The 22,118-nt window shown below is 44.0% G+C and overlaps 1 protein-coding gene across 2 annotated transcripts; it reads right to left on the reverse strand.

The window, feature by feature from the left end:
- Positions 1 to 159: 159 nt before the first annotated feature.
- On the reverse strand, positions 160 to 21,871 carry TMPRSS2 (transmembrane serine protease 2). 2 transcript variants are annotated; one of them, XM_058847385.1, is made up of 15 exons: positions 21,812 to 21,871; positions 15,222 to 15,378; positions 13,998 to 14,068; positions 12,365 to 12,563; positions 11,543 to 11,626; positions 10,191 to 10,310; positions 8,754 to 8,883; positions 8,268 to 8,378; positions 7,409 to 7,452; positions 6,593 to 6,767; positions 4,891 to 5,066; positions 3,401 to 3,496; positions 2,741 to 2,883; positions 1,983 to 2,135; positions 160 to 1,812 (listed from the first exon to the last, which is right to left on the reverse strand). In XM_058847385.1, exons 3-15 carry the CDS (start codon positions 14,010 to 14,012, stop codon positions 1,801 to 1,803), a joined length of 1,458 nt encoding a protein of 485 aa, XP_058703368.1. In that variant the 5' UTR covers positions 14,013 to 14,068; positions 15,222 to 15,378; positions 21,812 to 21,871; the 3' UTR covers positions 160 to 1,800. The 2 variants fall into 2 exon arrangements, with proteins under 2 accessions (XP_058703368.1, XP_058703359.1); XM_058847376.1 differs by lacking the exon at positions 21,812 to 21,871 and adding an exon at positions 21,260 to 21,440.
- Between the last annotated feature and the right edge of the window lie 247 nt (positions 21,872 to 22,118).

Here is a 22,118-nt window from a genome sequence, read left to right on the forward strand (position 1 = left end):
TGTTTGCTGTTGGTTTTGATTTTTTTAATTAGACACTCAAAGCACTTCGTACACTGAATCCAGCAACTGCTTAAAAAAAAAAAATCCAGGTAAACAGATATAAAGCACGACTAAAGAAAACTGTTTGTTAAAAAAAAAAAAAAAAGAAAACAATTTATTTGGTGCAGTGTTTACATGTAAGATAATTGCATTTCAGTACCAAAAGAGAAAACAAGACTAGTGGAGTAATTTCATTCAATAAAGATTTATCCTTCTTAACAAAGTGACTTGATATGGCTTTTTGATCCTCTACCACGATTATAAATTATTATCAAAACCCTCATTCAGGTGGCACTCGGATTGGAATTAACATTTTGCTAAAAACATACAGGCAGACACATAAAGGAGAGCTGTAAGGAATCAGAAGCCAAATTTAACAAATGAGGTAGTTCATCTCGTCCTGCAGAAACGCAGCTTTGTGTTTCCTTGTACAAAACATCCAGTCTGTGTGTGTGGCTGTGTGTGCAGCTCCAGAGTCACCTTCAGTGTGCTCAGCCAGGGGCCTCTGCGCTGAGACTGCTCCTGCTGCAGCTCTGGGACATCCCTGCCCAAATCCCACATCCACAAAGTGCCCACTTTGGGTTCAGAGCAGCTTAAGGCAGAACAGCACTTTTTGTAAGGTCTGAGGCAGCCAGACTGCAAAGCCTGGCTTTGATTGACGGCTGTGTTGAGATCCTGAGGATTTTTAACTACCTGAATATACAGTATATATATATATATTTATTTTATTTTCTGTGCCTGGACTGTAGTGCATGAAAAGTTCCCTTCATATATATCCCTCACCCTCTACTCTCCTGAGACCCCACCTGGAATCCTCCATCCAGCTCTGGGATCTCCAACATGGACCTCTTGGAGCGAGTCCAGAGGAGGCCACAAAGGAGCTCCAAGGGCTGGAGCACCTCTGCTATGGAGACAGGCTGAGAGAGCTGGGGGTGTTCAGCCTGGAGAAGGCTCTGGGGAGACCTCAGCACCTTTTCCAGTCCCTAATGAGCCTACAAGAGAGCTGGAGAGGGACTTTGGACAAGGACATGGAGTGACAGGACAAGGGGCAGTGACATCAGACTGAAAGAGGGCACATTTACATTAGATTTTAGGAAGAAATTCTTCCCTGTGAGGATAGTGAGGCACTGGAACAGGTTGCCCAGGGAAGCTGAGGATGGTCCATCCCTGAAAGTGTTTAATGCCAGGCTGGATGGGGCTCTGAGCAACCTGGGATACTGGGAGGTGTCCCTGCCCATGGCAGAGGGGTTGGAACTGGATGATCCTTAAGGTCCCTTCCAACCCAAACCATTTTGTAATTCTATACTAAAAAAACATTAATTTCCTTTTAAATTGCCAACCAGCAGCTCGGAGATTCAACATTCACATTGCTTAACATTTAATTTAAAAACTACTAAACCAACTGTCTCAGCATCCTGCTAGGAAAATCTGAAATTAAATCGTGATTTAAATTGTCATTATAAGCCTGATCATCGAGCGAAAGTTACTCAACAAAAGAGAGAAATTTCAGCAAGCAGTTCACAGAAAGACTCTGCCAGGCACCACAAGGAGAGGAAAGGTGCTCACTGTGATAATCCTTCACTGATTAAGATCCGTCACTGTAGCCAGCACAGAACCAAGTGTGCAATCCTTCATGTTACTTTTAAAAAGAAAAATCAAAGAGGAGAGATGAAATCAACTGCAAAGTGAATAAATATCCCAGGCCCCCATGGCTTCATTAATTCTTGTCCTCAGGAACATCGATGAGCAAGGAGAGTGTTGTCATCTGTTTGCCTGTTTTAAAGACAAAACAAAACAGAAAACAAAGGTTCAGGTTCTGTTTTAACAATCACTTGGATGTTTCCCAACACGACAGCTTTGTTATCATGCAAGTCACATTTACTGAGGCCCCACGCTTCAGGATGTGGGGCCTTAAAATTTATGAAAAACCCCAAATATTTTACCTGCATATTTTTATAAATCCAGTCTGTAAACACAGTCATGTTCCCGTAGACTCCAGGTTTGTTGGGAGTGGCACAGCCAGTGCCCCAGCTGGTATCTCCAACCAGCCACCACACAGAGTGGTGGTGGGTCACCAGAGGACCTCCACTGTCACCCTGCAGGGGACACAAACACCTGGTCAGTGACACAGCAGCCAGGAAAAACCCGACCCATTTCACTCCAGGAATGCAGCTTTAGGTCCAATATAAACCTGCCTGCCATTTAGGGAGTCACTAAAACAAGATATGCTGGCAATTTTGGTGTTAAATGATGTCTGCTTCCAATAGGGATGAAAATAATTTGCCCAGAGCCCTCCAAGTAAGATTGGCATTATTGACTGTCTTGTTTACAAGCACAATGCTGTGATTAATAATACAATAATGATAATAATGCTGTGGTTAAGAGGAGCATTTGATCACTTTCAGGTACCAGGTAACAAACCATCCTTGAAGCATTAAAAAGAAGCCTCACCCTCCTTGGGAATTCAGTGAGAACTCAGCACTGGCAGCCGTTCAGACAATGAAACAAAAGCTCTCCTCTTTAAAAGGATGCACCATCAAAGGAAACAGAAGCCCAACCAGATGTAATGCAAATTTTTAATTTTGGGGTGGCATAGAATTTATTTTAGATAGATAGATAGATACATACATACATAGCCAGCCTACTAGCAAGGCCACAAAAGTAATCAGATAATATTTAGCTATTAATTAGGAATAATTACCTGACAGGAATCAATTCCCCCTGCTAGGTCTCCAGCACAGATCATTGTAGGCAGAATCATGCCATTGTAGATATAAACAGAATTACACCTCGAACGTTCTATTAAGGGCACCGCAACAAAATTCAAGTTATTTGATGTTTTACCTGGAATTTAAATATGCACAAACATGCAAAGATAAAGTCAGAATAAGCATCACATTACTTAAACTTCCTAGAAGCAGCAGGATGGAAATTTAAGATTTAAGAAATCTGCAAGAGGTCAACAGGACCTCTCCCAGTACCTTTCTTATAGCAAATAAAACCCCTTTCCTCCCTTTCCTTTCTCCAGTCTTGCAAATTTTCTTGCACAATTCTATTTCAGCCTGAGGTGGTGGAAAGGAGCAGCTCCTGCCAGCAGGGGCAGAGAATTATCTCCTGGTTGGGTATTTCTGGCCCCCAGTACTGATCTGAGGGTCCTTTGCAGTCTGCTGAATGCAACACATCACAACTTGCTTTGAGACAGAATGCCCTGGGTAAATATTGGGGGCTGTAAAATGGGTGAAAAAATAGTGTATGAACAGATCTAATTCAAACTGCCCCATCAGCCCATGCAACAATATTCACAGGATGAAGAGGACTAGTTTATGGAAAAAAATCAAAATATTCCAAAAGTACTTTTTACCTCCTTGGTATTCTGCTCCCCATCCTGATATCCAGCACTGCTGGTTAGGCTGGAACATCATTCCTGGATTGGGCAGACAAACTGGCCTCACAGTTTCTGCAAAACAAACAGAATAACCAATGTCCAGGCAGAAAGCAAAATAAATTTAAACTGCCACCACTTACACACCATGCATTCCCTCTGTACTCTACATTCCTTGCAGGCAGACAACGCAGAAGGCAGCAGAAAGTTTACCAGCTGCCCTTTCCCTGAGGGGTACCTGATCTTCACCTCAAATCTACCTGATCATCTCCTCAAATCTACCTGATCTTCACCTCAAATCTACCTGATCATCTCCTCAAATCTACCTGATCATCTCCTCAAACCTACCTGATCATCTCCTCAAATCTACCTGATCTTCACCTCAAATCTACCTGACCATCTCCTCAAATCTACCTGATCATCTCCTCAAATCTACCTGATCATCACCTCAAATCTACCTGATCATCTCCTCAAATCTACCTGACCATCACCTCAAATCTACCTGATCATCACCTCAAATCTACCTGATCATCTCCTCACATCTACCTGATCATCACCTCACATCTACCTGATCATCACCTCACATCTACCTCATCTTCACCTCACATCTACCTCATCTTCACCTCACATCTACCTCATCTTCACCTCAAATCTACCTGACCATCACCTCAAATCTACCTGACCATCACTTCAAATCTACCTGATCTTCACTTCAAATCTACCTGATCTTCACCTCAAAGTGAGGAACAAACAGGTAATGGTTCTACCTTAATTCATCAGCTTAAATAGAACAATTAACACCAGCTCCTCTGAGCAGCAGAAGACAAAGAAAAAATTCTGAAAACTACAGCTCTGCATTCTCTTTGCAAAACTCTGCTGAAAATAAGCACAAGACAAGCAGGATTCAGTACTGATATACACAAGAAGTGTGCAGCACCAGAACAGACAATCTCCCTGCTCTCAGCAGCAGAAAATCCCTTTCAGATTACTCCTGGTAGCTTTAAACTGATGCACTGAAACACAAAGGGCCTGAACACAAAAAAGCACTTCAAGTTTAAATAATGGCTTGTTCTCTATTTTGCACTGATTGCTTACAAACAACCTACATCTGCTTTCATGAAAGGAACTTCTTGTAATGTTGAGTTTGGAAGGGTTTTTTGACCATCATTTGACCTGACTTGAGTTGGGATTTAATCAGCTGCTCCACCACTGCACCTGTAGCTGTCTGCACATACAGCAGTGGCTAAACTGTAGAGCATTCTGAGATAAAAGTACCTACCCATGCAATAGATTTAAATAAATCCTGCTTAGGAAATCAGAGGCTGTGCCCTCTGTCTCTATACCCTGTCTCTAGGGTCATTTTGTGTTCTTCCAGTAAGTCTCTACAAGAATTGCTTGATGAAATTCAGAAGTTTTAAAAGGTGTGCTCACTGGCACTGGATTTTTCCCCTTAAGAACAGAATACCTACCAGTAAAACTCAGTGGTGTCTCCAGCTTCATAAGGGCAACATCGTTGTCTTTAGAGTCTGTGTCATAATCTGGATGAGAAATTATCTGTTGCACTCTGTATCCACTTCTAAAGAGCATCTCATCCTGATTCAGAATGCCAGCGTAAACCCTCCAGCTGTGTGGGTCAGAAAATCGCCTACAGAACAAAGAAAAAGCATGAAGGATTTCTTCTCTGGTGACAAGAGAGGAATTAGGACCTGCAAAAAATTGTCTTCAGGAGCTGTAGTCAAACGTTTGTGTGACCAAAAATGCACATGCATCTGAGTATTCTTTTTGAAGAATAAGACAAATTGCCAGACATGTAACTTGAGGAAAGCTTGGTTAGAGTTCCAATAATGTATCAAAAAAATCTTTGCAGTGGGTTAAGTATCACTGTCCATCCCCTTAATCACTCAGCACAACAAATTAAGTCTGAGACTGCGACACTGAAGCCCTTTGATTTCCATGACTGAGGGATCGGGCAGGTAATTCTGAAGTCTCACATGTCAGTGGTATCAGCAGAAGCCAGAATTAGTAAAAACATGATCTGGTGAAAGAATTTCACTATCTTGAAAATGCCAGAGGTTTTTTTTAGGCTGGTTTTGAGTCTTGGTGGGTTTTTTTTTTTAATATTAAGCACACTTGCTAGATATTATTTAAGCAGCCTCTTGTGCTCCAGCACAGTTTACAAAATCTTAACAGAAAACCTGCCACAAGTGTTCAAACTCCCTCCATGAGGAGCACCAAGGCAGTAGTGCCTGCAAGTCACCCCAGCTCCAAAAAACCCCAGATCAGGCTGAAAACCAGGTTTGTGCCAGCTGCAGCTTGGTTGCCATTCCCAAAGCTTTTGCACACTACAGAGCTCAAATCCAGACAACAAAGGAGGGATAAGATCTCCAGGTAGAAATCAACACTTGCATTCCTTTCTCAAGGTTAAGGACAAATATTCTTCTTTGCCTTAGTCTCAAACTTCAATCCAGCCAACCAACCATTAAAAATGTTTTTACTTTGTGGGTTTTCCTTCCAACAGAAGCAACCACCTTTTAAACAAATTCTGCCCTTTCTGAGGGTACCACAGAACCCTCAACTCTCTTTTATAGGTTAAAAATGTACAAAGCACCAGCTATTTTTCTTGTTGATGGCTACATAAAGTGCTCCTTGGATAGATATAAATCTGTATTTAATACTGACTTGGACTTTACTACCCTGTGGCAAGAAGATACGAAGAAATAAATGGCACAGGCATCTTTAAATTGATCATATCTACAGCAGTGTGATATTTGAGAATTTGGAGGTGGGGGTGGAATTTCCTTTGGGTTTTCTCACAGTGTAATTCAACATCTTCATGAAAACATTGTACTGGCTGGCATTAAATTTGGTGCCTTGAGTTTACATCGTAAATTGGGTGGGTATCTGTGCTCAACATCACCCATTTCATTTTGTAAATAAGACAAAACATAAAATAAGGCTTCTTGTAGAAAGCAGACAGATGAGCTGCAGCCAGCCTTCCCCAGAACCAACCTTCCCTTAATACTTCAAATTTCCCTCAGAGACAAAATACTGCACCGAGCACCTGCACATCAGGTGGGGGGGAGGAATCCAGTTTGAAAGGAGAGAATTGAATAAAATTTCTGCATTTCAGCTTGAAGAAAGGCAGAGAGAGCCATGGAGAGAGGGGCTCACCCTTCCACACAGTGTGCTGCTGTGACAATCCAGTGGCGGGTGATGATGGAGCCCCCGCAGACGTGGGTGCCCTGCACGTGCAGGCTGACCTGCCACGGCCACTGCCCCAGCACGGCCCCGCTGCCACCCACGATCCTGTTCATGATGCTCACGCTCTTGCTGGACAGGCCACACTCTGAAAGGTCAGTCACACACACAGAGGTTTATCAGAGAGTCAGCTGGGAGATGGATTCTGCACCTCAGGCTTCCCTGGCAGAGGGGTGCACACACCGTGTCTGACCTGTTGGATGCACCACAGCTCAAAGCCCTGCCCTGACACCAAATCCCAGATCTGCCATCACCCAGACCCCCATTAAATTGCAAACCCCACCTGGCAGCTGCTGCCCTCGGTTCACCATAAATTCTTCACACCTTTCAGGAATCCCTGGCAATTCAGACACCTCTGTGCTGTGCAGCAGCAGCCAGGAGACTGCTCAGGACAGGGATCACCACCAAGAATGCACTGCCCACCCAACTGCTGAATCTTGGAGAGCAAATGTGCCACAGACATCCCAACACAGCTGCTGGGGACAGATATGGAGCTTCACCACAAGTCTTTAAAGGAACTGGTGGCAGCAAAGACAAAAGCAACCACAGATCCACTGTCATCCTTGTCTCCTCTCCCACCCTGCTCCTAAAACTGCATTATTTGGGAACCAGAGATAAATCATTTGCCCATGCAAAAAGTGCAGTTAATGCCACAGGTCCAAAAGGATTTGCCAACCAGAGCATTTCAAAGCACAGAGAAGCAGAAGTTTGAAAAAGCCAGTGAGTTACCTATGCAGCGCAGAGAAACCACTTTTCCTGAGGCACAGGAACCACTGCAGGAGAAATAAAATAACCAAACATGATCTTAGGCACTCAGTGAAGGAAATGGTGAGCAAAGTCCACCCTCCAGCTGCTTTCTATCCTTTCCAGCTATATGCCCTGCCCTCAGCCTCATCTTCCTGTGGAGGGTTCCCTCCTTTCTTCACTTTCTCCAGCTATCCCACCAGCAACCATCAGGCTCCACCATGCCTTGCATCCACCAGAACTGTCCTGTGGGAGAATGCAGACACAGAAGGTGTGCAAGCCTATTGAGAAGCAAGATGAAGAACAGCTTGAGAGGAAGTGGAGCTGATTTAGGAAGTCACTGCAGAAGAATTAAACAAGGGAGGCACAGCAGTCTACAGGTTTTGAAACTGGACACTTCAGAGTGGTTTAATGATAATAAAAATGATGCTTTCCACAGTGAAGATCCATGTTTGCATGCTGTGTGTCCATGTGACAGAAAAAAAGGCTGTGCCAGCTGCTGTGAATGTGTTGCAGCTTGTAACTTCTGTCACCATACACAAACTCCTGCTGATGGTCAGAGGGCTTTAGAAAAATACCTTTGACATGGCAACATTCTACACAGCACAGAAGGTAGGACAATTTTTTTTAGCAGAGGACAGGGAGGAGTGAAAAATGGCAGCTGTGTTTTTAAAAAGAGGGAAGAACAGTTGCTGCAACCAGATTAAAAATAAAGTCTCTTTCCCTCCAACAATCCCCACTGGAAGATGCACACTTGCATTATGCTGCAGGAGAAGCTACAGCTCTTACAGCATCTGGAGAGACCCTGGATGAAAGGAGAGAGGCTTTTATTAAACAAAGATACCTGCTGTACAGCTTTTTGTACAAGTCTATATTCCCAGCACTTGTGTTCAGCTTCATGTAGCTCTTAAAGCTGACTTCAGGCACTACCCCTTGACTGTGGAAATATGTATCCCTGCAAAACAGAAAGCCCACTATGAAACCCAGTAGTGGTTTCAGATTTCAAACAAGTGATAACAATGAGCTGTGCCAAGCCAGAGCTCCTGGCATGACACTAGAAATATTTGTTTTTGTTTTCACATGAATGCAGCCCAGCCAGAGCCTCAGATTCTTGAAACATCTGTCAAGTTCCACTTCCCACCAGCCACTAGGTTAAAATAATATTTCTATCTGATATGCATGCACCTCGTGGAGCAGGGCAAGATGAAGAGTACAATTTCTCTTTTTGCCAGTACAATTTCACAGCAAAGTCTCAGCCACGTAAAAAATGGCAAGAGGGAAATTTTAACCTTTCTGTGTCTGAGCAAAGGCTGACAGAGTTTGGACTTACACACTGTAGCCCATGTCTTTGCATGCAATCTTCCCATAATCATCATTCCAGCCATCTTGGCAAACAGGATACCAGGATTTGCTGACAGGTGAATAAACTTCCAGGATAAAATTTGGTCCAAAAAGTCTAACTGCCAGAAAAGGAAGAAAGGGAAAAAGAAAAAACAAAAAAGAAACTAAGAACACCACATGCTGTTATTACTGCTTTCTCTGCTTGGGAGTAGTTACCCATAATATCCACTTCATGTATGAACTGATGTTAATTTAATGCTCCCTTCTACTCAAATTTTGAGTAAATATCCAACAGACAGGAATATGGAAATGACTGACTTCTTTTCATGTAAGGCAATCTCAAAGAACTACCAGTTTCAAAATGCAAATGTACAAGATAGAGCTCATCCTTTCATTCAGCTTTTATACTCAAAATTCTCTTTTATATTCTACCACTAAGATTGCAATAATGAAAATTTTCTGATCTTTTCTCTATGCAACCATATATTTCTTAATCACATACTGTCTATAAATAAAATATGATCTATTGAAAAATACTATTATCTCTTAATACACCAAATTTCTTCAGAGGAGCCCTTTGTAGAGCAAGAATGTAACCAGGAGCAATTAGCTCTGGCATTCCACCTCCCATTATGTATTTGCTTGCACAAGAATTTAATAAAAAATAGTTGAAGCAAAAGAACTGATTGAAACAGGCTCCTCCAAGAACCCATTATTCAACCAAATGGAGTGGAACAGCTACAAGCAAATGCTAGCCCTGCATGAGAATGTGCTGGATACAAGTTTACAGAGGGAATTCAAAGCACAGCTGGAGTTTTCCAGTGTGGCACTGGCACAACACAAGATGCCAAACCTCTGGAATGGGCAAATCAATGTTTCCACCTTCTACCTTCAGCTTTGCACTAAAGCTTCTTCCCTTGGCATCTTTTCAGTTCAAAGCAATGGTTAGGCCAGGCTTTCTTACACAAATGAGTTGGGAAGTAGTTGAAGAACGAAGGGGGAAGAATGAGGAATACAAAATACATGGAAAAAGACAAGCCTGACTGAAGACCACCAGCTTTATATTTTCACCTGAAGCTTACTGAGAAGTCACCACTGACTGCTCCATCCAGAGACAGTGCTAGATTCAGTTCTGCACAAATCCCACTCAAATTAAAAGGTAATATTTATAAAACTGACTCAAAGTCAAGGCAGCTCAAACCCCTGAGCCAAGTGTTTTATTTCAGCTTTTCAATCGGGCAGGAAACAAACTGAACATCTATACATAGCACACATCCTAAACCATTTTAAAAAACAGACTTTAGGCTAAGACAGCCTTGTTGCAACTTGTAGGCAAGCTCTGGACAAGGCAATCTGCTTCCAGCTGACCATCATCCTGCAGCTGCTGCAGGTTTTTTCCCCCCCAGCCCAGGTTGGTGTCACTCACCACAGCGCATCTCGTCCTCCCCGTTGGGGCAGTCGCTCACTCCATCACACCACTGGGAGGGGGACATGCACACCCCTGAGGAGCCACACTCGATCAGGGAGCTGAGACAGTGATTCTCTACTGCAGGGAGACAAACACAGCCAGGAGGCTGCACATCAGCCCAGCTCTCAAAGAGTTTCCCACTTGGATGGAGCAAACCGCTGGAAGCGGCTCTTAAAGCGGGAGGTGGGAGGGAGCCCAGCCTGCCACAGCAGAAGATGGATTGCTCTGTCCTTTGAATCGCTTGTCAGATCGAGTCTCTGATGCAGCTGATTTGATTTTGGCCACTGGCCTCCCCTGAGTAATCAGGCACCGGGAAGTTGTCAGAAAGGAGTCAGCTTTGCACTGGCAAAGCGTTAACATGTGTAAAAGGAGGAAGAGAGTGAACGCCTCGATTAAGTACTTTTACTCTCATTTAAAACAAGATTAAATCAAAATGAGTCAAAAAAAAAATCATTCATAGGGTCGTTCTAATAGTTCTAAATTAACTCTCTTAAATTCATAGTATAGTTTGGAAGGGGTCTTTGAACATCATTTTAGTCAAACCCAAATGCAATTGGCTGGGACATCTTCCATTAAATCTCTCTTCCTCTTTTCGTGAGCAGAACAGAAAGGAGAGGCTCCTAAAAACAGCAAATTTTTAGTTTCCTGCTTTTTTGGCAAAGCATCTTTCGATGAAAGGGAAATTCAAGACAAACTTCACCTGAGCTGAACAGAACTGGTGCAGCCCAGAATCAGAGCTCAGCCACCCCAGCTGGGGATGATTTCCAAGGCAAACATCCACGGTACAACTTAGAGTGCTGAGACAGGTTGGGCTCATGAAATGTTTACACAAAAGCCCCACAGAAAGAACTAAATGGATGTAAATGACTTCTGCTCCAAGAGAGATCCCACTTTAGCAAAACAAAACACATCTTGACCATTTACAGTCTTGCAGTTAAATTTTACACACTTACTGCAAACTCCTCCCTTCACCTGAAATTAAGTGAAGCTCAAATTTGGAGAGTAATAACAGCATTAAAATTAAAAAGAAAGAATGAAAGAACAAAACAAAGAAAGAAAACAAAATAAAAACCACCCCCACAAAAAAAAAAACAAAACCTGAAATAAACAAAACACTAACACCTAAACCCACAAACAAAACTGAGCCATTAAGAAGCAATATTAGTCCATCTCTTAGGAGAAAAGGAACAAAGACTTCTTTGTCCTTAATTCAGCATAAAGCATAAAATGAGAATGAGATATTTCTAATTTGAAAAGCTTAATACATTAAAAGTAAATAAATAAACAGAAAAAAAACCAAAACAACTTACCAAAATACCAGATGAAGAAAGCAGCAATTGCACAACAAATTACTATTAATATAGATAATAATATGATTATGGTTTTCCTTAGACCTGAAATGAAAGCAAGGAGGAAAAGAGAAATTAGGTTCACAAGTAATTTTCACCCACCAGCACTATTTTATTTCACATTAAAACCAGTCATTTTTAGCCAGACTTTTCTCCATTCCACCATCCTTCCCCCCCCCAAGCACCCAGATGCACCAGCACCCCAGCCAGCTGTCCCTTCTCCATCCACAAGGAAGCTGCTCCTTCCATGCACGACTTGGAAGGGAAGGTCCCTTTGCTTTGGTACCTTTCTCCAGGAGAAATCACCCCCCAGAACTTACTGGCTGCACAGCTTCTCCTCAGGAGAAACCACCCCAGAACTTACTGACTGCACAGCTTCTCCTGGAGAAATCCCCCAGAACTTACTGACTGCACAGCTTCTCCTGGAGAAATCCCCCAGAACTTACTGGCTGCACAGCTTCTCCTGGAGAAATCACCCCAGAACTTACTGGCTGCACAGGTTCTCCTAGAGAAATCACCCCCAGAACTTACTGGCTGCACAGGTTCTCCTCTGGAGAAATCCACCAGAACTTACTGGCTGCACAGCTTCTCCTGGTGAAACCACCCCAGAACTTACTGGCTGCACAGCTTCTCCTGGAGAAATCACCCCAGAACTTACTGGCTGCACAGCTTCTCCTGGTGAAACCACCCCAGAACTTACTGGCTGCACAGGTTCTCCAGGAGAAATCCCCCAGAACTTACTGGCTGCACAGGTTCTCCAGGAGAAACCACCCCAGAACTTACTGGCTGCACAGCTTCTCCTGGGTGGGTGTGCTACCGGCCTGGTGGACTGGTGGGTGGCAACTCTTGGGACGTAGCTTGGCACGGAGGGAGCGCTTGGAGAGAAGAGCTGTGGGTAAGGACTAGCACCTGCTGCCTGCCTGGCAGCGTAGATGGGCTCTGGCTGGAAGCCCCTGTTCTCGTAGTACGGCGGTGGTGGGCCCTGAGGGGTGGCGTGGGGAGGAAGGAGACAGGAGAAGGTGAGGAACGAGGACAAACTGCAGAGCCCCACTCGGTAAAACACAACCCCTGCACACAGAGCGCTTACTGGTGACTCCAGTCTGCACCAAGAGATTCACACAACATGCCTAAAAGCTCACGTTTTGAATAATAAATGTAACACAGAGCTGTGAGGCTGGAAAACCCCTGAGAAGATCCGTTTCCTGATCCATAGCAACCCAGCCCAAGAAGGATCCTTGAGCCCAGCCCTCCCGAGATGTTTGCACAAACGCTTGCCCTGGGATGCCTGACAGGGTAGAAATAAACAGCAAGGACAGCTGTGGGCAGCACCAGCACAGAAAGAAATGCTGACAAGTAACAGCCTTTGTCCAGGTCCAGGATTAATGCTTACTGCCCCATTTCGTGCTGTGACAGCACCAGGTACACCGAAGCTATTTCTGACATACCCTGGCCTGCAACAGCTCGTGGAATATGTTATAGATACATTTTATATAGTTGGCTTTTCACAAATATTAAAATGAATGTTATGTGTATAAGAATGATAAATTTTGTTGTATTAATATAGTTTGCTTTATTTCTGTTATTGATGAAATTTAGAAATAGTAGTATAATACACATATGTTAGGCTATGGCATAGTATTAAAATAAAAACTGCTTTTGTTTGTATAACTCAAAGACTGAGAAAAAAAAAAATAGCTAGAGAACTCCTGCATTTGTAAACTATCTTACCCAGATGAAGACAGCAGTGACCAAAACTCTGGGGGAGGAATTTATTGCATTTCTGGTATCAGAGAATGTAAATCTCAATAACACCAAGAAAATTGATCTATTGGGAAAGGGGCAAGAGAAAACTAAACAGAAGAACACCAAAGATCCTAAGAAGAATGTATGAATATGTATGAGAATTTATGGATATGTAGTAGGATTTTGTTTTTAAGGGACAATCCTTTGTTAGTAAGGTGTGCTCTCTTGGCTGAATGCAGAGACACCCGGCCCTATCTGTATACTTTACTTTATTTTTTTCTCCTAATTGTCTTTTTTATTAAACTTTTAAATTCTATAAAAATTATGTGAACCTCGTTTTTCACACATACTTATCCTGGAAGAGCTTTAAGAACTAGTTGGAAGCCATTCTAACTTATCTCACCAAAACAAGCTTAAATAAATCAAAAGAATGTGCTCAAAAGCATAATTCTCCCCTCTAAGTATCTGAGCACTTGAAATGTTGATTAATTTGAGCCTTTGACACCTGCCTAACAACATCTTTTCCCCTTTTGGCCAACGAATATTCCATGTTTCAAAAGACTTGTTAATCAGGACATCACTCAATGGGCTGTTGCATATAAAGAAATAAAATCACATTAAAAGGAAAAAAAAAAAACCAGAGAGGAATATTGTGAATATTTTGTTTACTTACTAGAGTAGAGGCCATTTTTCTTTTGTCAACAGTACAGAAACAATTCAAGTTTCAGGGAGTAAAGTGTGAACCTATACAAACAAACGAAAAAGAACAATCCCAACTGGAGGCTTTGTCCAGCTTTCTTGTCAGTTTTCCCTTTGGAAAAAGGCCAGATTTGCAGAGAGGGAAAATAAAACAAATTTTTAAAAGAAGCCCCACCCCAAACCAAGCGGAAGTACTTGAAGAGAGGGTACAAATTAAGGTGCAGCATGAAATCAGATCTCAGCAGCCTCTCAATACAAGCCAGAGGATTATACAGTGGCAACTATTCATTAGCAGGAGGGCAGCAAAAACTGAGAAGGTCAAGTCAGTGCTCACTCTCGCTGGCAGAACGAGAGCCAAAGAATATCCTGGCAGCGACCCACTCGGTGTCAGTGCCGTGTTCAGGCCCTCCTGCCTCTCTCAGCACTTACTCGTGTGTCACTCTGAGGTTTGTGACACACAAACCAGCAAAGCATCAGGAAATACAAATTCAACAGCACAACTCATAGCCCCCACCGGGCACATTTTTTTCACTCTTACTCTCTGCTTTCTTGGCTGTGTGGTGTAGTTGTCCTAAAACCAGGGAGAGTAGCGTGGCAGGGGAGCTGTGCCACAATAATATGAAAGATTTGCAAACAAAGAGAGGGTAAAATCCTACATTGAATGTTTCAAGCATCCAGCAGTTTATTTTAAAGTTAAACGTTAACGTTGAGCAAAACCACTGATTGCCACAGACACGAGAAATACAAAAAGTTTTGCTGGTGCAGATCTAAAACAGGCATTTATACACCTCCACAAGCATCCTAATAAATGCTGCTATCTACTGAGTCCTCTCATGCTGCTCTACAAGAAAAAAAGCCTAGAAAGTGCCTCAGTCCTGCACTGAGAAATACTTTTCTCTACCTTGCAGAGCAAAACCCTGCACATTGCAGTAAGGACACGGTATAATTCAGCCCAAAGTAGTAGGTTATTTTTTAGAACCTCCATCAAGGCATCACTTTGCCCAAAACTGAACTGCAAATGTCACTGAGGCAGATTCCAACATCTGCTTGGCACCTCAAGAGTGCCAGTTCTTGGGGACACCTCAGGAAGGCTGATGCTGGTGTTTGCTTATCAGTGCTGGCAAAGAGGTGTAAATAAGGCACCACTGAACTTATTTGTGTGGCAGACAGGTGAGAAAGGAGTCTTACTCATACTTACTGAAAGCCCATCAGACTGGTGACTAAGGCTCCAGGACTTCTGCTTTGATTTATGTCCCATCCATCCTTGCCCAGCTCTTCACAGGAGTTGGGAAGTGCAGCTCTGCCCAGACTTAGGGACAAATAAATCACAGGAGGATGTTTCTGTTCCTCCTTCTCTGAAAAGGAGAGGGGGATAAAAAGGGTTAGGAAGTTTAGTGATACCAGAGGGAAGTGGTGATTCTGACGTAAGCCAACAGGTACTATGACCAAAAAATTCCAAAAACTTTATTTACATTACCATTTAAAAGGCTTTGCAAATTAACAGGGAAACTGTTCCTCCCTCTTTTTTGGAAGTTTCTGGGAGTAGTTTTGGTTTGCTTTTTTGTTTTTTTTAAATGAACTGAGGAAAAAATATCTCTCTTGTTTAGCTGGTTTTCTACCATCACTCCCAACTCAGTTCTTGTTAATCTATTTCCTATCCAGCTTCTGATTAATAAGAGTTTCCCTGTTATAAAATACAGGAACTCATAGGTAAATACAGACTGACATATTACACATACACATTTTCCAGTCTTTTAAATCTACATGAAACCAAAACCACTGAACTCTTCGTTGGTTTTGCAAATGTTTAAGGCAAAAATCAATCTGTAGCATCCAATAATGATACAATCTGGTTTTCCTAAGCACACATTACTCCCACACTTCGAAATGTTTTACAAACACATTAAGGGAACTGCAACAACTTCTCAGATAAGGAAGCTGGGTCATGGAGAACCAAACTGACCTGTCAAACACTCCCCCCATCCCAACAGATGCGAGCTAGAAGGGACTGCTCTGCCTTAGCTCAGTCCAGTGCTTTGGCCTCTAACTCACCTCACTCATCAGACAAATTTAAATAAACCATTTAAAAGTGTCATAAACTCGCTCTGATGATGCAGAGAAGTTCAGTGGGAATGTACAACTCTCCTTCCCTCTCGCTGCCCTCATTCCTCCTGATGTCTGCTGAGCTAGTCTAGTGCTTTACTGGGTGCATCTGAAAAAAAACAAACTTCAGGAGTCCTCTAAAGGGAGCTGGAGACCTCAGACAGGGAACTGAGAGGATGGAGCAGGCTTCAAGGTGTCACAGGGTAGCAGAGGGCTGAGGGCTGGCTTGCTAACACCTTCCAGCAAAACTGCACCCAGATAATGAGAGGGATCCCTCAGTCCTACACACTCAAGCCCCTAAATTTCAAAACCTCCAGTATGGATGGAGCAGAACCAGCATTTAGAAGTCCAGCAACACAGAAGGTCCAAAACTGAGTGTGTTTTTCTTTCAAAACTCAGGAATAAAGCCACTGTTTCTAATGACATGAGAGACAAAGAGTAAAAAGCCACCACTGACACACAGTTCACTGAAAATAAAGCAAAATGTGTTTCCTCACAGCTGCTACTTGAAGTATCTGAGCTTCTTACATACACCTTAAGCATGTTAATGTTATATCATGGTTCATTAAGATTAAAGAAATGTATCACTATTTCCAGTAAATCTGTCCAAAATTAAAACAAAAAAGGAACACAAACAACAATACAAAAAAATAAAAGTATTAGATTAGTTCAAAACAAATTCAATCCAACAGCTTCCTGGATTTTTTATAAGTTTTTCTACAGATTTCTGCAAATCAGGTCTTTCAGTAAAAGTTGCAGCAGAGTTGGTCTGTACTTCATTTGATGACGTCTTATTTAATCCAGAATGGACTTTCCAGACTCTCAGCCCTCCAAAGGCTTGGATCCCTACCACAAAGGCTTCCTCCCTACCACAGGAACAGTCCCTCTGTGCCCTGGACAGGAAACACCAAGCACAGAGTTGTGCTGCTCAGCTGTACATGGTCCTCACCACCACGTGCTTCTACACCCCTCGCTGAATTTTGGTGAATTCTGGGCAAAAACGAGACTCTGCTTTTGCCTCATTACAGCTCATGGCCCCCTCACAGTTCCTGTGTCCTTTGCTGGCCAGGAGATCATCCCAAAAAGGCAACAGAGAGAATGAAAGGCAAAGAAACCCTAAAGGTCTAAGCAGGATTTTGTCATGACAGCAGACCTGCTGCCTTTTACCCTGGCTGTCCCTGCAAGAAATGACAGGACTTCCTCAGCACTCACCAAGCTGTAATTGTTAATTGGCTTCCACAAGCTTTCACACAGAGATCCCCATAGGCTGTTTCCATGCCCAAGCCAATAGGATGGAATAAGTGCCCCCAGATACCCCAATTCAACACTGTGAATTCAACTGGCCAAGGAAACCAGAGTTCTATTGGCAACAGCCTGCTTCCTGCATTTACATATTGCTCCAGCACACGTTTTGTGCTATTTCCTGAAACAGAAACAACATCAGCTGTTTGATAGCTATCAACAATTGAAAAAGAAACCCCAGAACAAAATAAAAAAAAACAAACTAGTCACAGTTAGACCTACGTAAAAGCAACCACATGTAAACAGAAAGATCTAAGAGGACAGAACAGTCAAAAATCAAATGAATGAAGCTCACCCTCTAAAAGGAGGAAGCATAAAAGCATCCAGATATTCTACATGACCCTAACACACTGCATCACATCCAAATCATTCCCTGTATCGAGCAAACCAACAATCTCAACTCATTGAGATAGCAAAGGAGTAATTTCAGTGCAAAGCTCAACCATAAAGAAGGGCAAGCCAATCCTTATGGCATTGATGACAGCAGAAAGGAAACATGATTTCATTTTTTTTAAATTTCCAACCATTTTATGACCACCTGGAAGTTTCAGCAACATAACCATGAGCACAATATAACCATGAAATGATGGTGTGGAGGAAAGGTTAGTGGGGTAATAAAATAAAAAAAAAAAGGGGAAAAACAAGCAAAGAGGTTCCAGATTCATTTTTATGACCTTTTCACAGAGCAATTTCACAGGACAGTTCCTGCCTTGTCTCCTGGACAAGAGGAAAGAAACATAGTCAAGATTCCTGTTTAACAATCAGTAACAAAAATTATCTTGACTTGCAAATGAAGTATAGAAAGGTTAAAAATAATCCAGTTATGAATGAAAAAGGAAAGGTGCTAAATAAGATTTTTTCATCCCATTTCATTAACAAGATTTCCTTGACACTTCTTCAGGAGGTGGCACTGAATATTTTTATTGTGATGTTAAAAAAAGTGATTTTAATTTACTCCATTTGTCCTCTGGCAGGGATCAAAGACAAATTGACCGAATGTCCCAAAGTCATTAAAATCAGGGTCCTACAGTGTCCTGGCCTTTCAACAAACCTTCTCAACAGAGGTGAGCTCTACTTGGCATGCCTGTGCAGTAAGGTAAGTAATACTTGTAATACATCACAAGTATTTCAGAGAACTCCGTGAGACTGTGCAAATATTTACATGAAAGGCAGCCACAAATAAAAGCTAGTCCTTCTCACAGCTCCTGAGAAATAGTTCTGAAGCTATTCTAGATTAGCTCCTAAAATGCCATTATACTGTACAACTACTTATCAAGAGGTGTTAAAACACAGTGCCTCTTGATAAGCACTATCAGCAGTATTCCCCAGGCCAGGAAACCAAGATTATTTCTACTTTCACGTGCAAAAAAAAAAAAGGAGACATTAAAAAATCTCTGAGTGTAACATTTTAAAAAGTTATAGGATGCCATACTCATACTACAAATAATCATTTATGATTATTATTATTATTGTTATTATCATCTGTCTGGAAACAGACTGACTTCAGGCTCAGCCTTGTCACAAGTACATCACGTGCTTTGTTAGGAGCAGTGGGGTGAGGAAGGAGGCTGAAATGCTCTTTCTTTCCTTTTTTCTCATTTCACTGAGCGGATGGTGAGTGGCACAAGAGCCTTTCAGCCATTTCTGAAGCAGAAAGGACCAAGAGCCCAGAAGAACCAGAGGCTCTGGCATGGTAAGAGATGGACCCATTGTTCAGGCAACAACTGCAAACCACAGCACCCACTGCCAGATCACAGGAGGAGCTGGAGGATGCAGCAACAGCCAGCTTGGCCTTTGGGTTCTTAATTCCCCTACCCTACATCCCAGGTTCTGCCCTTGCCCTTCTTCCAAGGCATAAGCAAATAACTTTCTGGCAGAAGCATGTTTGCCAATCATCTTCATATTTGATTGTTACCTTCTGGCTAAATTCAAGTGTCTGTCTACGTCACTGAAAGTCGCTGGCAAGGAAATAAACCACTTAAGAACACTTGTTCACCATATTTGAGCTGCAAATTAATATGATACGTATAAGGTAGCACTAGGTACCCACACTGCAGGAAAATAAAGCCCAGCAATGTTAACAAACCAGACTTATTTAGATACCTGTCCAGGTCAGCGATTTTTAACCTGTGACCAACAGGTCCTGAGGAGCTGCAAACCACTTCTAAGGGGTCTATGGCAGATAAGAGTGAAAAGCAAATCCTGCTGGCAGGAGGTTTGAATTCACTCCACGGGGAGGCTCGTGTTGCCAGGAAAGGTTTCAGGGTGCACACATCAAAGCCGTGGGGGAAGCACTGCTGCAGAGCACAGGCACCACTGAGCCACCACCACTGCTCCTACTCAGGCTGGACCAGCCCTGGACTGGCACAGGAGGAAAAGCCCATATCTACAGGACTGGCAACTCCAAGACAAATATTTTGACCAGCATCCCAGAATAATGTGTTACTTTGTTTTTCCATCAACATCCAGGAACGTAGTTCCGACTTATTTCCAATTTCAGGCTGGGCTACCCTGATAGATTTGCTCTAGGTTGACTGTCCTATAAACCAGAATAAATTTTAACAGATTTAAGAAGGAAAGGAAGACAAAAAGGCACATGAAGTCCCGCTTTGACATCAAGATTTATCTTAGCCCACCTGTCTTTTGGCTTTACATCTACACCTGTAGGTAAAATCCACAACTTGCCATTTTCCCAGTACATTGATCTGTGCCATACACAATGTCCATCTCTTTCCCTACCTAATGCTGCCCTAGATGATGCAAATAATCCAAGCTGCTTCCTTTAGCTTTTTCTAAAGCACTGGAAACAGCAGTGTCACTTTGCTCAGGACAAAGGCTCAGTGTTGACAATGCTCCCTTAAATTCACAGACACCCACCCAGGAAGCTGAGGGTGAGATTGGAGGTCCAGGTAAGCAATGAACATAAAGCCACCAGCGAGGAGGTGTGGGCTGGAGTCACCTCAGCGTGCAGAGTTTTGGCACTGAACTTTTAACAGTAGGGTTGAAAAAAAAAGTTACTTTTCCAAAATCGCTTGACGAGCTGTGCCAACTTTCACCCGAAATTAGCGCTTTTGCTAAAGCCCAATGCATTAACACACACCGAAGAGTCCCCAGAACTAAACGTCGTTCTGATTTACTCTCTCTGCTCTCTCGGTGACCTTGAGGAAGTTGCCCAATCTTAACCTTCATCACCAGGGCAGGAGATGGACAAGCTCGACCTGGAGCGGTGCGGGACGGGCCGGCGCTGGCTGAGCCCTCCGCACCTTCTCGGACCGCGAGAATCCACAGCGCCCATCATCCTCCTCCTCCTCCGTGAGCTTCTGGCTCCCGGCTATCCCATCCACCTCCTTCCTCCGGGTGCCTCTGGCTCCCGGCTTCCCCATCCTACTCCTTCCTCCGAGTGCCTCTGGCTCCCGGCTATCCCATCCTGCTCCTTCCTCCGTGTGCCTCTGGCTCCCGGCTTCCCTTACACCCCGGCCCGCGGGGAAGCGCAACTTCACCGGGCTGCATCCCCCGCTGGAGAAAGCGGCTGCGGACCGGGGGCACAGGGGAAAGCACAGGGGAAAGGCAGAGGGGCACGGGCAAAGGCAGGGGAGCACGGGGAAAGGCAGGGGAGCACGGGGGAAGCCGCGTCCCCTCTCGGTTTCCATCACCCGGCGCCTCCCACCCTCGGGCCGGGGGTTCCCAGGCGCCGCCGCGGTCCCTCCTCATCCCCCCCCGAGCACAGCCCAAGTTGCTCAGTTAAATCCAAACGAAGCCGGGACGGCGATTCCCCCCCTGCGCGGTGCTTCCCGAGGCGAAGGGGCGGCGGGCGGGGAGAGCAGCGCTTACCTGGGGCTGCGGGAGCGGCTGGGAGGCGGCGGAGGGAGCCGGGAGCGGGCGGGCGGCCGGGGAGGAGTCACCGAGCGGGGCAGGGACAGGGACAGGTGGCCGCAGGTGGATGCGTCGCCCGGCCCCTTCCTCCCGCTGCGGGCGGGACCGGCGCTGCCCCGAGCCCCCGGGGGGACACGGGTCCTTCCCTTCCCTTCCCTTCCCTTCCCTTCCCGCCGGATGGAAGCGAAGGGAGCCCGGCAAGGGGGAGGCGGTGGCTGCGCCCCCCAATTCCCCCGGGTTTGGCTTTCCCCGCTCCAGCCCAGCGTGCTGTGGCTGCGCCCCGTGTTTTGAACTCGCCCATGGGTCCCTCTTTTGGCCTCCGTTTCAGGGTGTTGCAGGCAAATAAGGACTCAACACTTCCCCGAACAGGGCAGGTCAGCACCTGATAAAGATTGCTCGTAAAATACCGGCCGGGGCAAATGACTTCCGTTTTCTTTGGACTTTTTTAGGGTCATTTAATAACGGGGCATTCTGGAAAATTACTGCCGTCTCAATGGTCGCGTTACTTACAACGCTCTGGTGACTTGTGGTGCCACCTGTAAAGCAGACCTAAAGTGAGAGAGGGTTCTTCTCCGCCAAAGCTGAGCTCCAAAACAAAAACAAACAAAAAAATAAAAAAATAAATCTACTCACATCCCAAAACTTCAGAGCACTACTGGCAAAGTGAGTTCTGAAATGAAGAAATTCCACTTACTGTTAATAACAGCCCTGATTTAGCGGCAATATTCCTGCATGCTACTCTTAACATCTCTGTATGGGGACTGCAGATAAGGCAAAGTACACAAGTTTGGCATGCAAGTGTCTGGGGTTTGTTTAT

The sequence above is a fragment of the Poecile atricapillus genome, chromosome 1 (assembly GCF_030490865.1).
Source record: "Poecile atricapillus isolate bPoeAtr1 chromosome 1, bPoeAtr1.hap1, whole genome shotgun sequence".
NCBI lineage: Eukaryota > Metazoa > Chordata > Aves > Passeriformes > Paridae > Poecile > Poecile atricapillus.

Coding starts and splice junctions, on each gene's coding strand:
- TMPRSS2 (XM_058847385.1), bottom strand. Junction 2,884..3,400: donor GGGAGCAGAATACCAAGGAG/GTAAAAAGTACT, acceptor TTTAAATTCCAG/GTAAAACATCAAATAACTTG. Junction 2,136..2,740: donor GGGGAATTGATTCCTGTCAG/GTAATTATTCCT, acceptor TGTCCCCTGCAG/GGTGACAGTGGAGGTCCTCT.